Genomic DNA, 16,520 nt, shown 5'->3' on the forward strand with positions numbered 1-16,520 from the left:
CTTCTTCTTCACAATACCCCACCTATTCTCTATGGGGTTCAGGTCAGGGGAATTGGCAGGCCAATCGAGGACAGTAATGCCATGGTCAGTACACCAGTTACTGGTGGTTTTGGCACTGTGGGCAGGTGCCAGATCATGCTGGAAAATGAATTCCTCATCTCCATAGAGCTTTTCAGCAGACGGAAGCATGTAGTGCTCTAAAATCTCTTGGTACACAGCTGCATTTACTCTGGGCTTGATGAAACACAGTGGACCAACACCAGCAGCTGACATGGCTCCCCAAACCATCGCTGACTGTGGGAACTTCACACTGGATTTCAAGCAACTTGGATTTTGCTCCTCTCCAGCCTTTCTCCAGACTCTGGCGCCTTGACTTCCAAATGAAATACAAAACTTGCTTTCGTCTGAAAAGAGGACTTTGGACCACTCTGCAACTGTCCAGTGCTTCTTTTCCATAGCCCAAGTCAGACGCTTCTTCCGTTGTCTTGAGTTCAGAAGTGGCTTGACCATGGGAATACGGCTATTGTAGCCCATTTCCCGGACACGTCTGTGAACAGTGGCTTTTGATACCTGGACTCCAGCTTCAGTCCACTGTCTTTGAAGCTCCTCCAAATTCTGGAAGCGACTCTTCTTCACAATGCTGTTAAGGCTGCGGTCATCTCTCTTGGTTGTGCAGCGTTTCCTGCCACATTTCCCCCTTCCAACAGACTTTTTGTGGATGTGCTTTGAAACTGCACTCTGTGAACAGCTTGCTCTTTGAGACATTTCTTTTTGTGTCTTACCCTCCTGATGGAGGGTGTCAATGATGGTCCTCTGGACAGCAGTCAGATCAGCAGTCTTCCCCATACTTGTGATTTAGTTTACTGAACCAAGCTGAGTGTTTTTCAAGGCTCAGGAAACCCTTGCAGGTGTTTCGAGTTAATTAGACGATTCAAGTGATTCGTTGAACACCCTACTAGTATACTTTTTCATGATATTCTAATATTTAGAGATAGGATATTTGAGTTTTCTTAAGCTGTATGCCATAATCAGCAATATTAAAATAATAAAAGGCTTGCAATATTTCAGTTGATTTGTAATGAATCCAGAATGTATGACATTTTTGTTTTTTTAATTGCATTACAGAAAATAAAGAACTTTATCACAATATTCTAATTTTCTGAGACAGTCCTGTATGTGCACTGCTGCCTCATAAGTACACAGCGATTAGATCCACTCACATTGGGTCAACCCCCTTTAGTCATTAACAAAGCATGACTCAATGAAGTGTATAAAGAAATCAATTTCACACAGAATTTCAGAGTATGACAGGAAAGGGTTCAAAAAGGGGTATTGTCAGAGACAAGCATACCATATCCGATGGTGCAGCACTCAGCTTTGTCAAACTGGATCACCTTGGTAGCTTTGGGGCAAACCTCAATCTCTTTGTAGAGCTGCAGACAAAAGAAAAGATGATATTTAATTGGCAAAAAAATGGAAGGATAGCAGTGTTGTTGAATGGAGAAGGTCAAGGTCATGTTATCGCTCCTAATAAAGATCGGATAGATTCATGTATTATTCAGGCTCCTTAACAGAGCAATTGCATGTGAAGGTTGTGGGGTCAAAATCCAGGTCAAGTCTGAGATGTGAGTGGGTGCTCAGGGAAGGGTTTGACCTCACAGCGGGCGAGAGCATAGACACAGCTGTGTGTATGAAGCAACAGACAGGGACAGAAGTCTGCACTGTTGTAATGCGCTTCACTGTGGAGAAGTAATAATGTAATATCGCAGACTAAGGATGAAAGAGGGTGAAATGAGTCACTGATCAAAGCAGGGAGATAAAAGACCTCTTGAGGAAAAAGATCTAGTTACACAATGACTTTGCTTTGAGACAGAGTTCAGTGAATCACCTACAAAGCACCGTCGCAAAGAGAATTCATTTTGGGGTTTACAGCGGCTGAATAATGCGGAGGTGAGGTCTTTTTCAATGAGAGTGATTGTTTGTGTGAATAATAGTGCCCATAATACACTTGGAATATTATTTTGCATAATTTATAGCGTATGCGATGGTACTTCTTTTGCATCCTGGGAATTTTATATGCATTGCAAATCAAATCTGTCAACCAAGTCATAAAACATGCAGAAGCTTGCATCCAAATCTGCCTGGAATGAAACTCAAATTAATTAGTAATAAGGTGAAGACCCCCAAACTGCTGAGAGGACTGAAAAGTTTCAATTACACGTACAGTGAAATAATTGTTCTCCATACAGTATCTTTCATTACTGTATATGGTATGGATGTGTCATGATACAATATTGTAGTTCAATGGTTCATTATGTGACAGTCCAGACTCCAAATGTGGGGTATTCACCCCATGACATCATGACATCACAAGTTGTTACCACAGTGCTTCAGTGTTTGTTCTCACCAGATCAGAGATGTCCTCTTCAAGTGTGGGAACGTAAAAGAGCATTTGCTTGTCAATCCACATCTTCATACGCAGGTAGTGACCAGAGGGGTCTATCTTATGGGTCTGCAACAAGACAGGAAGAAAAAGATATGTTTATGTGGAGTTCACTCCTAAAATAGACAATTATAACCACTGTATTCATTCTATATTCCAAAATAAGACAGACATAATCACTCGTGGTCTGCGATCTGAAGCCAAGCCTGGCTTCTAATGTAACATTTGAATAATATTTTAAACCCTCCTTTCAAAACAATATTACAACCACACTATAGCTCACGACACCCCCTGACAAAAAGACATATATGAATCCAGTCATTTATATAATGCACATATATCTGCATGCATGTAACACACAGGGGCCAATAATTAGATGCTCCAGTTCCTTGTGACATGTTTACAGCACGCATGCATACAAACACCCACACATACGTCAATCAGCTTTACGCATGTGTTCCAACAGACCCGTAAGTGGAACATATACGTATCACTAGGCATCATTATTCTAGTGTGTCTGGCTGAGACCAATTAGGGAGAAGGTGAGAATTGATAAGACTGTGTGAGAAAGTAATATGCAGTATATATGGTAAGGCAAGAAAAAAATGACTGGTGACACTGTCAGTCTAAGTCTTGCTAGAAGTGCCAGAGACAATCTGACATCTCAGTTTTCTTTTTCAAGAAGGATCTTTAAAAAAGGTCACTTTTACACGTTTGTCTTTAGCTGTCAACAGACTGTAAAATGGTAAAAAAAAAAGATATTATATGTAACCACTTATGGTATTCAAAACTCCCATCGGCAGAGCTGTGTGCAATTTAACAAGACTCATTCCTCAAGATTGCATGTGTTTGACAAACTTGTAAAAATGAATTACTTGCATGCTTAACAGCTGTTGACTGCTGCCAGTTTTAATGAAACATTTATGTGTCTTTAAGAGTGTGTGCAGGCTGACGTCCAACAAAACAATGAGCTACTAAAGTAGAACTACTGCTATCAGCAATGGCCCACCTTGCAGACAGTGCTCAGGACTTCCAGCGCTGTCTCACCGGGCTGTATGATGGCCAGGACAGGCTGATTGTTCGGCAGACACACCCAGGAGGGAGTCAGGTAATCAGGGACCCAAATGTCGCTGTCTACATTTTGCTGAGGAAGACTTTTCACCGAGCCCTCTCTCTCCTTCTGAAAATGCAACACACACACACACACACACACACGCACACACGCACGCACGCGCACACACACACACACACACACACACACACACACACACACACACACACACACACACACACACACACACACACACACAGGGGTTTATGCATCTGTGTGTAGCCTTTGTGCTCAGTGAAAACAGAAGGCTCACCATAATACATTCAATGGTATCATGAACACCTTTCAGTTCTAGTTGAGGTTCTGCTAAGGGAAGAATTAGGTAAAGAAAACAAAAACTTATTCTATTATGCGCAATTCAAATTTGGAAAATCCTGCAGTAATCCTCCTAATCCATCATTATCAGTCACTTCTTGTTCATAAAAACCCTTAGATTGATTAGACTAATATGATGGAAACTGGTGGTGGCCTGAAAGCAGCAGGCGATCTGATTACAAAATCTAATTCATTTGTGTTGATGATAGCCTCTTGATACAATTGCCTGCCTGCGTGGGTATGTGTTACATATGTGTGTGTATTCTGTTCAAAGCGCAGTCAGTAACCTTTAAGTCCATCAGTCTGACCTCTGGCAAGTATGTCAGCCTCTCTCCTCTGATTCTGTCCTGCTCGCCTCTTCTATTCGACCTCACACTGTCTGTCACTGATACCTTATCTCCTCCTATCAAGTAACAGCATCCACAAACTCGTTTATTCTTTCATTCCTCTATTGCAACCCCCCTCACACTAATAATTGCCTCTCCTTCTGGTGCCCCTTCCCCTCTATCTACACATCACTCCATCATCTCCCTCCTCCCCAGCTTTCATTCGTGCCATACAATCTGCTGACTGCTAACAATCCGGCCCGCTGGTCCCTGCTTGTGTGTGTGTGTACGTGTGTGTGAATCCATGTGTTGGTTAGAGTGAGTGAGACACAGAAGGAGCAAACTGTACGCAAAAGCACATTTTTGCATACACAAACAAACACACATGTTCACATGCATGAACAAAATACAGACACACGAAGAAGAAGAAGAAGAAGAAGAAGAAGAAGAAGAAGAAGAAGAAGAAGAAGAAGAAGAAAAAAAACAAATTTTCTCAGACACACAACAGACCGGGGGGCCCATAACTAGTACCTCCCCCAAACTCCCTGAACTCCCAAGCCCTGCTCGGCACCATCTGGCTCCCCTCCTGGCCCATCTAGGATGCCACTGCTGGGGGGCGGGGGTCCTAGGCGGCACATTAAACTCTCTTTCTCCCTCTTCTTGCCATCAGTGGGATTCCCCAGAACAAACATGAATTTAAGCCGGGACAAGCCCATCAGATGTGAATATTTGGAACTAGAATAATCTTACTGGAGATGCTCATTTCTACTGATGCAGCATTTCCAGCTCTGTCTTACAACCGACTGAAGCATGTTACTTCCTATGCATTTCTTCACTGTCATCCCATACCCTGCCAGCTGAAGGCGTGGGTGGAAGGAAATCAATCTCCCATGGTGCCACTGGGGGCCTCCACGGTCAGAGTGGATGAGTTGAGTGCAGCAGAGTTTTCTTGCCCCCCCCACCACCTCTGCTGCCTTTTAACAGTTCTCATAAAATATGGAGCTGGCATGCTTGTCCTTGCACAACCCATGAGTAATTGGACATTTTTCCTTACAGTTCATATAAATTCCTCGTTTACCAGCCTGTGATAAGGTACTACTGGAAACTTTCAATCCTATGGATAATTAAATAAAGATCTATTTTTCTCTCCGAAGGTATATTATTCATTATTTGCAATTGATTGTAAATTGTGGTCAATATGACAGATACACAAGAGCACAGATGGTGTGACTCTGCAAGGCCTTTTGGTAGCAAGAGTCTGCATAATTTGTTGAAACATCAGAAAGCTAATGATCTGAACAGATCAGATCAAATTTGTCTCAGAGGGATTAGCAGACAGATACCCAATGACGCTCGCAGAGTTGAAATTGCCCGGGGCAAATGAAAAGAAGAAATGGGAATCTGTCAACACGGATCTGAAAAAAGGTGTATGACACACAATAAGACGGTAGAGAAGAAGAAGAATGGCATTATGTCTGTCCATGATGCAGAGAGGTCAGTAGTGAGAAGGTGCAGGAAGATAACAACTGCAGAAGATGAAAAGTGTTGTTTATCCGTCACAAATAAACTCAAGAATCATCTGATAGCATTGAGGAAAGACACGATTCAGCAGCTTTTAAAGTCTTAGTGCAAATATATCCTTTCACTCTTCAGCTCGGAGAGATGTGGATCTCTGAAAACATTAAAGCAGGAGCTTGAAAATGACCTCAACGAAATGCTCATTGTTGCAGAAGGGTGCAGGGATTCTGTGCTTCCCCCAGATAAACCACTAAATGAAGAGCCAGAGCACCAAAAGGATCTTAAGTAAATGGAGGTGGAAAATCCAGCGATGTCGCTCGCCTCGGGGTCTTGAGGATCCCGTAACCCATTATACAAGTACAAAGGTTCATCAGATGCCTCGGTGATTTTTATGTCGGCTTTTGCGAAAAGCAAACAATGACAAGGAATTAGCCTACAGCAACATGAGAGCTGGTTTGCTGCAGTGAATGCCAAACTAGGAAAATGAGAAGGAACTTAGTGTTTAGCCTTTGGAATATTATTACTGTGTGGACATAAACAGTAACCACACAGGGAACACCTCTGTACCTCTAACTTTCAGCAACACACATTTTCCAAATTGTATTAATACAATTTTAGTTAATCTAAGTGAACATTAAAGCATGGCAGATTTAAATGAGCACACATCTGAAATGTCAAGGAGGACGCAATTATATTATGGTCCTTAATATCGAGGTACATTTGTGCTGTGTTGGTACTTTTGTCTAATAAAGATGGCTGAGCTCTTACAGATTTCTCACTGGCAGAGTCTTCAAACATGCGCTCCAATGGCTTCCTCGCCGGCTCCATCCCATCGACGAACACCTACAACCACACAGAGAACAGCACGTTGCAGCTGCATCCAAATGTATCACAAACACAGCAGGTATTACAACTAGAACTAGGAGACACAAACTCTCAACACTGAACCTCCATTGTAGTTTTTTTGTTGGGCATTTGTATTGCTTGTTAAAACCAACATGGACTTGGAGCATCACCAAAACACAATTTCATCTAATTCTTTTGTCAAAGTTCAATGCATAAACTCTTTCTTTTGGCTATGTCTCTAAGCTGTTACCATCTTACAGTTACCTGGTTGATTGAAGGATGTTCCTTGGTCTTCCTCTTTGAGGTGGTGTCCAGACCCCAGAGGGAGGAGAAACGGCTGCGACGTTTACTGAAGGTACGAGGCATGGCCTGGTTCCGTCTCCTGATGTTGCTTTCTGTACGGGCTGACACCTGACAGGAAGATTACAGAAAACATGAATCCAATGGAAAGTATTTCAACTTTAATGATAGAGTTGTATGACAATTTATCCAAATTGTTATTTCAACCTTGTTATCTAACATTAAAAGACAATGGTTTTACTTGGACATTCTATGTATTTCCTTTGTAGATAACAATTTAATTGTTTCTACAGCTACAATAATCCACTTACAATCCACTTATCCATATCTGTTACTAAGCTTCACTTATTGTACATCTAAATGGCCTGCTATCTACAAAAGGGTTAAGAGTCAAGCCTACACAGTTTGTCAAATCCAGAATCTATTAAGCCTTTCAGAGACATAAAGGTTTTGTGTTGAATATTATGTCATTTCTCAAGTACTTCTTTAATATTAATTCTGGTTTTACACAGTTAATGTTCACATAACTGGTACTTTTTGTTTTCACTGTTATTAAACAATTAGAGTCCCATTGAGATGGAGAATCTCTTTTTCAAGGGAGACCTGGCCAATAAACGCAGCAGCATAAATAAAAACACATAGTTACAGACTGAAAACACAAAAATCACAAAACTCACGTTTCAAAAGTGAAATTTGAAAGAGTCAGTTTTGTAACCAGGTAAATTAAAAAACATTGACATCTTAATGAATCTGCCTCTAATTCTTCCAATTTCTATACGGACATTAGGGACAGAAAGCAAGAAATCGAGAGAACGTGTGGAGTGTGTTGCATATATTGCGTATAAATGAAAAGACTTAGAACAAATAAGGGGACCGGGAGACGACGTATGTATATTGTACACTGACAGCAGACACTGTCTGTGTTTGTTCTGTGACTGCAAACACATCAACGCATAAAAACACATTTTCAGCTGCACAGTATGTACTATGTACTAATGGCACACGCTCAACCGCTCATCTCCTTCAGTGACCCGCTACACGTTTAAAGAGAGACCACTCTTGGCATTTCTGGGTTAATTCACATTGAACTACAAGGCCGTGAGCAGCTCTGACACTATGTGGTATACAAATGCATACTTTGATGCACATATATGAATATATTGTATGTGCACACAAGCTGTGCACATACAGTACTTGTGTGGGTGGGTGCTGATCATAAGACACAAACACTTCAAACATAATAGGTCGAACTGTCTTCACGATTTGTGTTATGTAAGCTGGGTGCAATGTCTCTTTTGGCTATGGAAAATAACAACCCTGATGAGTAAAAGGAATTACTGAAGAAGTTTTTTTTAAAGGATTAGAGATGTTCCTTCTGTGACTAAGAGTTGAGAGAGAGGACAGTTATCTTTTGCTGAAGGCAAAATTAATTAGTTAATTTCATTAATAAATGACCAAGTCCTATTCTTTATTCTGTTAATGTATTTCATTTGCATTTAGTTCATTGATATAGTAAAGTATATAGTGCCCATTCACACTAGTATTTGACTAATGCAATAATGACATTTAGAATTTGGGAGAAAAAGGGGACATAATAATGAACTTAGAGGGAAAAGAAGATGGCGGAAAACATGGAGCTGGTGTGACACAGAGCGGAGGAAAAAGTGAAGAAAATAAGGCCGATAAGTAGAAGGAGAGTCTAAGAGAGACAGAGAGACAAAGGAAGCGAGGATGTAGGCAGTAAAAGGAAGGGGGGGGGGGTCAACAGAGCAGAGAGTGTTAAGCCTGTTTGTGGGAAAGTGCCTCAGGGATGGCAGGCTTACTAACAGAGTCCGTATTGATCCACCAGTCACAAAAAAAACACTATCAACCTGTGATGTTGTAAGTGTGTGTGTTTGGTTGTGTTTGCTGTATCGGATGGCCTGTTTGTATGAAACCGACCACTTCTTTCTCTTCATTCTGCTTTTAGTTTCCTGGATGATGTTTTGACAAAGAGCATGCAGCCGCTTATAGATCATTCCATCTATAGTGGCGTTTCATTCTCTACATTCTCGGAGTGCTTGAGGTGAGAACGAAAGCACACTTCATAGCTTTGAGCTAAAGACTTGGCTTTGAAGCAGTAAACATCAGGACAGTTTGTGAAGAGAATGATCTGAATGTGCGAGGTGACAGTGTGTGCAGGTAGGTAAATGCAAGAGTGCGTTTAGTTTCCTTTATTCTTACAGGAAGAAAAATATCCACAAAAGAACATTTCTTATATTTAAGTGAGAACAACACACTGTCAGGTTCATATCTACAACTGAAACAATTCAACAGTGAGACAAATGCGCACTGATCGTACTGGTTCATTATTAAGCCTTCCAGTTCTTGCTTGCTCCTAATTAACCATGGTTAGGTTTTAACAGTTTTAACCTCAGGCTACATACAATGTCTATTAGTTTGCATATTTGTCAGGAAAGCAGAAGTTCTTTCAGTGGGAGTATGTGACAGCCAGATCAACACAAACACTCTGCAAGCTGCGCTGGTATTGAGGGTCATCAGATGGGAACCTCTCACGCAATTCTTACTGGAACATGTAGGAACACGTGGAACAGAATTGTTTTGGATTAAGGAGCTCTGATTAAGTTTAAGAGTAAGAGTGTCAGGGCGACAGTTAGAATTAACACAGGTAATAAAAACCGCGTGTGCAATGGGCACATACCAGTGCATGGAAGGACGAGACAGAGAAGATGCCCAGTCGTCCCATGGACAGCTTGGTGGGACGCGACGCGAAGCCGAGCAGGCGTTTGGGGTTGGGGGGTTCGCCACCCTGCAGGCTGGCCAGGTAGCACCGACAGCGGAACAGATCCATGTGAAACCGCTCCAAGTTCTGCTCCCACAGGAAGATCTAACAAAAGGGAAAGATGAGTGAAAAAAAGAAAGGGATGGTTTGTGATTATGCAAGATAAACAAACTTTGCAGATTTTTCTTTGGAATTGCTCCAGATTTGGCCACTGATTAAAACCATAACAGTGATAAAAACATATATATATATATATGCATAAAATATCACCCTTTGTTATGTGGTTATTTGGTCATTTCAGGAGAGGTGAGATGTGGGAGTGCTGAAGCCCCTGTGTAGAAGTATTACTCACCAACACAACCCCCACCAGTCGCCGACCTGCTGTGCTATTTGTAATGTATCACAGAGTTGGCCGTGGGAGGTGGAACACAGGGACACACACACACACACACACACACACACACACTCACTCACAATGAAACATAATCTAGACTTAATTTGCACTGGTTCCGGCCTTCACCTATTTGTTCCAGGACTTCACACAACTGTTCTTTCTTTAATCTTTAATTCAACATAGATCCCAGACCCGTCTATTTATGTAAACTCAATTTTGTAGATTAATGTGGTTCCAGATACCAATCTTGGAAAAAGTCAGATAATGTGCCTTTATAGTAGGTAATCAGAATCCCAGTGTTTTCTCAGACATAGGACACGCTCTGCATGGTTGAGGTAAACCACTTCCAGGCGCTTTTTAAAAATGTTTTATATTGTTTTCTTTTATAGACTATCCAAATGCCACACACATTCAAACAGAGGCTTGTTGCCACAAGGAGGCCTATTGTTTGAGGGCACATTCTTAAACTCTTGCAATGTTTACATGCAATGCTGCTTCAACCTTCAGCAGCAACTCCAGACATGCCTGGAGTACGAATAAATAATAAAGACTTCAAAACAGCTGTTAAATATGGAATAATTAGCAAGAGACTTCTGGCTCACCTGCACGACAATTTATGCATTGCATGTGTTTCAACATGTGCTATGCATATTCTGCACGAACGTGTTTAAAAAGGAACAGCGGTCAGAATGTTTGAACACATCTGTCGTTCCAACATCTCGTCTGGATGAATCTATGCAGTAAAGATGATTTAATGCTGAGATTTCATTTTGTGAGCGCATCAGTGCGGTTTGAAGGTACAAAGATGTGCATCCTTAAAGCCCCATAGGTGATTTCTCATCTCAACTGAAGGTACAGGCACTCAGTAGGGTGCTCAACATATGAGATCACAAACGTGGTTCATATCAGCATCACATGGACATAAAGTATGACTCATTTGCAGTATGATAATATGAAGAGACTGGTTTAATCTATTTAAGTACTTTCCGGGTTCCCTTTTGCCTCCTTCTGTCTCTGCTTCATACCTGCTCCAGTATGGTCTTCCTCTTCTTGGCATCAGTGACGGTCGACAGCTGCATGTCTCCCATCTTCTTCATCTTCTCGTCCATGTCGATCTTCTGCTCCAACTTGCGGATCTCGGTTCTCAGCAGTCGCACCGTATCCTCCCTGTGGTGCTGCCGAGCCAGAGCAGCGGCGCACGCAGAGTGGATCGCCGTGATCCAGTTCTCCAGTTCAGTCTGGCCTGACGTCTGACAGGAGAGGGGGAAAGGGAAGTACAATTGGTGACATCTCTGAAGAATAAGACGAAGGGGGTGAAAAGAAATCAAGAAATTGACAGCTAAAAGAATTGAAGTACGAGTCCCATTATTAGAATCTGGGAGAGGGTGGTCACTATTATCTCATCATCTTATTACGGATCTTCCCATTCATTGATTGAATGTCACTGTTGACAGCTGCCATGCATATAAATACATTTTAATATTACACAATGGTCACAGTGGCGGATCACTGTCACAGTATGACAGTGTGGCCTTTAAACATGTCACACAGAAAACAAACACATGAACACTGGTCTGCTTTATCTGCCACACATGTCGAAATGTCATGTACTTGTGTGCCACACAGACACACACACACACAAGCAGAAATTAGGTCTGTTCTTATTCCCATTAATGTAGTCTCTCTTAGAGATCTGCTGACTTCATGTAGTGAAAGTAAAATATGAAATAACTTAATCCCATGTTTTAAATACGGGTGTATGTCTCACCTGGAAGAGGAAAGCGTCTCCCACTGAGTTGCTGAGGCAGAAGACAAAGTCTTTCTTAGGGTGTTCAGGCACGGCCTGGACGATGCTGTTCTCTACCCACAATGCATGTTTGGGAACGCTGTTGTGGTCGATCCCAGAACGACAGTCTGACTCGTACAGGAAAAGAGTGCAGCCTTGAAGAACGTAGAAAAGAAGATAGAGCGTAAAAAAAAAGACAGAAAATGTTCTTACTGATGTCCCTTTAAGTACTGTATTTACCAGTTTATTTAATTGTATTGAAACCAATGATGAAAACAAAGATGTTCAGTACTCCATTGCAACGATATCCAAGTCTGAAGTGTGTGAAAAATACATGACAATGTGTCCCTATTATGCTTATATTGTATTTAATCCCTCATTTGTATTTAAACAAAAATAACAAATAGCATGGGTGGTCTTATAACATGACACTGTCTGATTTATTTATTATTAAGGGGGTGGATATGAGGACAGGAGGCATGCAGAATGCAGCTGCAGATGCTGTATCTCATGCATTTCACAAGAATGAGATTGGATTTGACACGGATGCGGCCATAAAATTAAATTGTGATGAGGACGAGGACAGGAAATGTAAGGCCCCACAGAAGAGGGTGAGAGAGGACGGTAGAGGTGACAACCAAGGGCATGGACTGTGTTAAGACTGATGTGATTACAGTCTTAACAGGAGAGAGAGAGTGAGAGATTAATCGGGTTGGGGTCAGGTTAAGATCATGTTATCTGAATGTGACTGCAGCACAATTTTGTTTAATAAAATCAAACAGAGGTAAAAATCCAAAGACATGACTATGCTCACCTTTCAGAGAGACCCAGTAGTGTTTCCACTTGCGCCTTGTTGCAGGTTCCACCTTCTTGTTTTTCTTATGAACCAAGAAGTTCTTCACAGCCAAAGCGCCCGCTTTCCTGACTGTGCCTTGTGCACAGCCAATCAGAGCGTCCGATGGATATGCACCGCTGAGTGTGCCGCTGCTCTGCTCATCACTCACAGCGGAGCCGCCCTCCTCCGTGCAGTCCCTGCCCGCATGTGTCTGACGAGACAAGGATGGAACATTTGAGTGATAACAAACATGTCATTAACACCTGTATTAAACAACACAGACATGCACACGCACAAAGTAACTAACCCAGGCTTGATTGTCCAGCTCCTTCCGGAAATTCTCATAAACTCCTCCCCTGCCTCCCTCGCCGCCTCGTCCTTCTCCTCCTCCTGCACTGCTGCTCCCGCTGTCGCTGCCGTTGAAAACGCTGCTCTCGGTAGCCGAGTATACCGAGAAAGAGGCCGACATGGCCTTACAGCGGCGTGACACCAACTCTCCATATCCGTCTATCTCTGTGGTGACGCCATCGATGCCACTGTCGCCATACTCACTTCCCTCGCCCAAAACACCCGAGATGTCCTGTGAGCGAGAACAAAAGCCAGGAAAGAAACAGAACTGATTTACTTATGGATAGTCAAACTATGCACACACACAAACACACAGCTACACAAGGGGTCTCTGGGTTTATATTTGTATGTGTATGTGGGAGGGTGCGCGTGTTTGGCCATTTCTGCTCAAAGAAAGCTTCTCACTTTGAGCGAGAGGCTCTCTGTGCTTTCACACTTTTCTTTCACCAAACTGAGACTCCCTCTGTTTCTGTTTTTCTTTTTCTTTGTTTTGCTGTGTTGTCAGTCTATTTATATCCGGCCTAACAACCCCCTAAGCCTGGCGAGATGAATTTATAACAAACACTTAGGGTGCGCTGCTATCCAAGGGTGCTTGGGGGTTCTCGGAATGAGTTGAAAGAAAAGCATGGCTCTCTATTTTAGTATTTTTTGGCAACTTTGATCAATGACACATGAAAATTACGAAAAGAACATGACCATTACTTATTCTACAGATGTTTTCGTCCATGGAATCTCTTATTAATTGGCTTCTTGGTGATACATTGCAGTGACTTTGCTTCCTCTTTCATCCTCTGGGTGAATCTGCTTTTGTAAGATCGTATAAAAGGATTCTAAGGCTTATGTTCAAAATGTCTTTGTGTGCATATTTATGCATGTTAGGACAGTGTGTGTGGGTATTGAATGGGACATGAAAGATATTATGCTTTAATTTCTTCAGGGGGAATTGAGAAACCAGGCCAACGTTGGACAAGTAGCCCCACAGCAACTTTCAATCTGAATCCTTGTAATCCCTTTCCCCACTACACACATATACACACACTTGGATGTGCTTATAACGTGCACACACACACAACTGCACAGCATGAGCGCAAACAGGAAACGTCTCTGGTTGTCAACAATATGTAAATTTCTGTCTGCAAACCCCCTGAACTTCCTGGATACTAGTTGTCAACAAAGTCCTCTATCATTCTACGTTTAGGGGTCTGCACTTCAGAAAGGAGAGACAGAAGAGACAGAAGAGACAGAATAACACAGAAAAGAAGAGAAAGAAGACTTTTAACCTGATTAATGTTTCGTGTTGTTTTATTCATATATTCATATAATGTGATCTAACCTGAGTAGTTTGTGCGCGGCGTCCCTGGAAAGCAGGGCATGGTGCAGCAGGGATGCCAAGCCCTGCCAAGCCCTCTGACAGGCAGTGGGAGCGTCGGCAGGGGAGCGTGAATGCTCCGTACCCGCCACCATCCTCCTCAGTCGGAGACATCAACCCTTCCTCCCCTTCTCCATCTAAATCGCACTGGGCTTCTCTGCGGTTTTTAGCGTAGCGGCTCCTCTGTCCCCTGAGGCCAGGACTCTGCTGGCTGCACAGATGGTCCAGAGACGATGCCCTTTCAGCTGAGCCTGGAACATACACAGGTGGTTATTGCAGGGCACTGTGTGTGTGTGTGTGTGTGTGTGTGTGTGTGTGTGTGTGTGTGCGTGTGTGTGCGTGTGCGCGTGTGCGCGTGTGTGTGTGTGTGTGTGTGCAGCAAGCCTATACATTATTCTGAGCTAGTTGACCATATGGGGCAGCGCTGAGACCTTCAGCATTTAAGTAACCAGCTACTGCCTGCTGTCGCGCTGATCTCCTGCACAGCGCCAGTTAAGCTAACAACCCTTGTGATCAACTGAACTACTGCATCTGATGGATGGCAGCTAACCTTCTCAAATCCCTTTTTCAGAGTGTCTCTGTGCAATTTTTTTTTCCCCACCTTCCCCCTCATTACTTATAAAGCAAATCAAACCCAGATAACACCCCCTGCACACAGGCACAGAAATACATATATATGAACATTATTCTCAATCATCAGTCATCAATCTTTTTTTAAATTCCAGAAACTTCACTATCGACTGTGTCGATTCAAGATGGGAAGTTGAACATGTCAGTTGAGACTCAATGTCTCAGCAAAGGGAGGACACGTTGCACTATAGAGAGGTCCTCAAGTATTCTGTAAGATAATAGACTGCGTTTGTGTGAGTGTGTGTTTACCATCCCTCACCTGCATTGCCTCTGGGGTGTGTGAACTGCTCCTCCTCCTCTTCTCCTCCATCTATCATCTCTTCAGTGCTGGTCAGATGCTCCTGACTCAGGTCAGAAAGAGAGAACTCCAGGCTGTCTTCTCTCCACATGTCCGCTGACTTGGACCTCTTCTTTTTAAAACTCCCTCCCTCCCGAGGACCCTCAGTCATTCGCTGGAGGTACCTTTCCTCACCAATAACGTCTCCCTCCCCCTCCCCCATGGAGTCCTCTCCTCCATCCTGAGCGACAGTGTCTGCCTCCGACGTTTCAGGAGTCGGTGTGGCCAAGTTATCGTCATCCTGTTGATAGGACTCCGGCCTCATTGTCATAGCGACGCGCTGTGTCCAGTGAGGGTTGATCCCGAACTCTTCGAGTGCATCTGCTGCGTTGAAAGGTTCCAGTCCGTTCTCCGCTAAGGATTGTGGGATGCTCGGGGTGCTGGACGAGCGAGTCGAGGCATCGGAGTTCCTGTGTTCCTGTTTCACTGAAGAAGAGTGCCGGGAACGGCGCGTGATTGGCTGCTTGCTGGAGAGACGGAGTGACCGGGACGTGTGCTTGCGGGAGAGATGTCCAGTCGCATCGCCGTAGAAACCACTGTCCCCATTCTGACTTTCCACGTTTCCCATGATTCAACTGTGGATTAGGGGATGAAACATACATATCTTAAACATTTTATAAATGTTACCATTATTCCTTCATTTAAATTCAGTAGTGATGTAAGTGTTTTATACCTACTTGGTTCCACATCTGTCTGACATCTGTATTCATTAACTGGCACACCGGCACACCCAGCTAAACAAGAGTGCTATCTATATGCATGTTAAATTCCTCAACCTCATACCAAGGCAGTAATACCACTGGTGCAAAAGGGGGCGAGTGTGCCAGAAGGAGAGAAGAGCTTTACATTTACTAGTAGCAGCACTCAATTGTGTATCTGCCAGCTGTTTGTGATAATCTGATTAACAGCTACATTTAATTAGCTGTTATGCATGTGTTTAAATGTGGGTTTATCTAAGTTTGTATATATAGATGTGTTTTAAAATATTATTATTAAGACACTCTGCTTTTAAAACGTTACTAAATTGTAGGCCTTGTCCTCTAACGGTATTGGCGCGTTCACTCTCTCACATTTATTGCTGAAAACCAGGTCAATCTCTGCGCTGGATGAGAGGGTAACAGTTGATGGTCCATTAACTAACGGTGGTACATCAGAGGTATCCAGGATCTGTCAGGCAGAT

The 16,520-nt window shown here is 42.9% G+C and overlaps 1 protein-coding gene across 1 annotated transcript in view; it reads right to left on the reverse strand.

Moving 5' to 3' along the window:
* Positions 1 to 16,520, reverse strand: part of LOC115018867 (T-lymphoma invasion and metastasis-inducing protein 1-like) — a 52,858-nt gene that overhangs the window by 20,232 nt on the left and 16,106 nt on the right. The window contains 12 exon segments of the mRNA XM_029448112.1: positions 1,352 to 1,433; positions 2,408 to 2,512; positions 3,453 to 3,623; positions 6,482 to 6,556; positions 6,824 to 6,970; positions 9,561 to 9,746; positions 11,061 to 11,285; positions 11,804 to 11,976; positions 12,636 to 12,867; positions 12,964 to 13,236; positions 14,338 to 14,624; positions 15,263 to 15,915. Coding sequence (XP_029303972.1) covers positions 1,352 to 1,433; positions 2,408 to 2,512; positions 3,453 to 3,623; positions 6,482 to 6,556; positions 6,824 to 6,970; positions 9,561 to 9,746; positions 11,061 to 11,285; positions 11,804 to 11,976; positions 12,636 to 12,867; positions 12,964 to 13,236; positions 14,338 to 14,624; positions 15,263 to 15,908 — 2,602 coding nt within the window. The 5' untranslated portion in view covers positions 15,909 to 15,915.

This window comes from Cottoperca gobio, chromosome 14 (assembly GCF_900634415.1).
Source record: "Cottoperca gobio chromosome 14, fCotGob3.1, whole genome shotgun sequence".
Taxonomy (NCBI): Eukaryota; Metazoa; Chordata; class Actinopteri; order Perciformes; family Bovichtidae; genus Cottoperca; species Cottoperca gobio.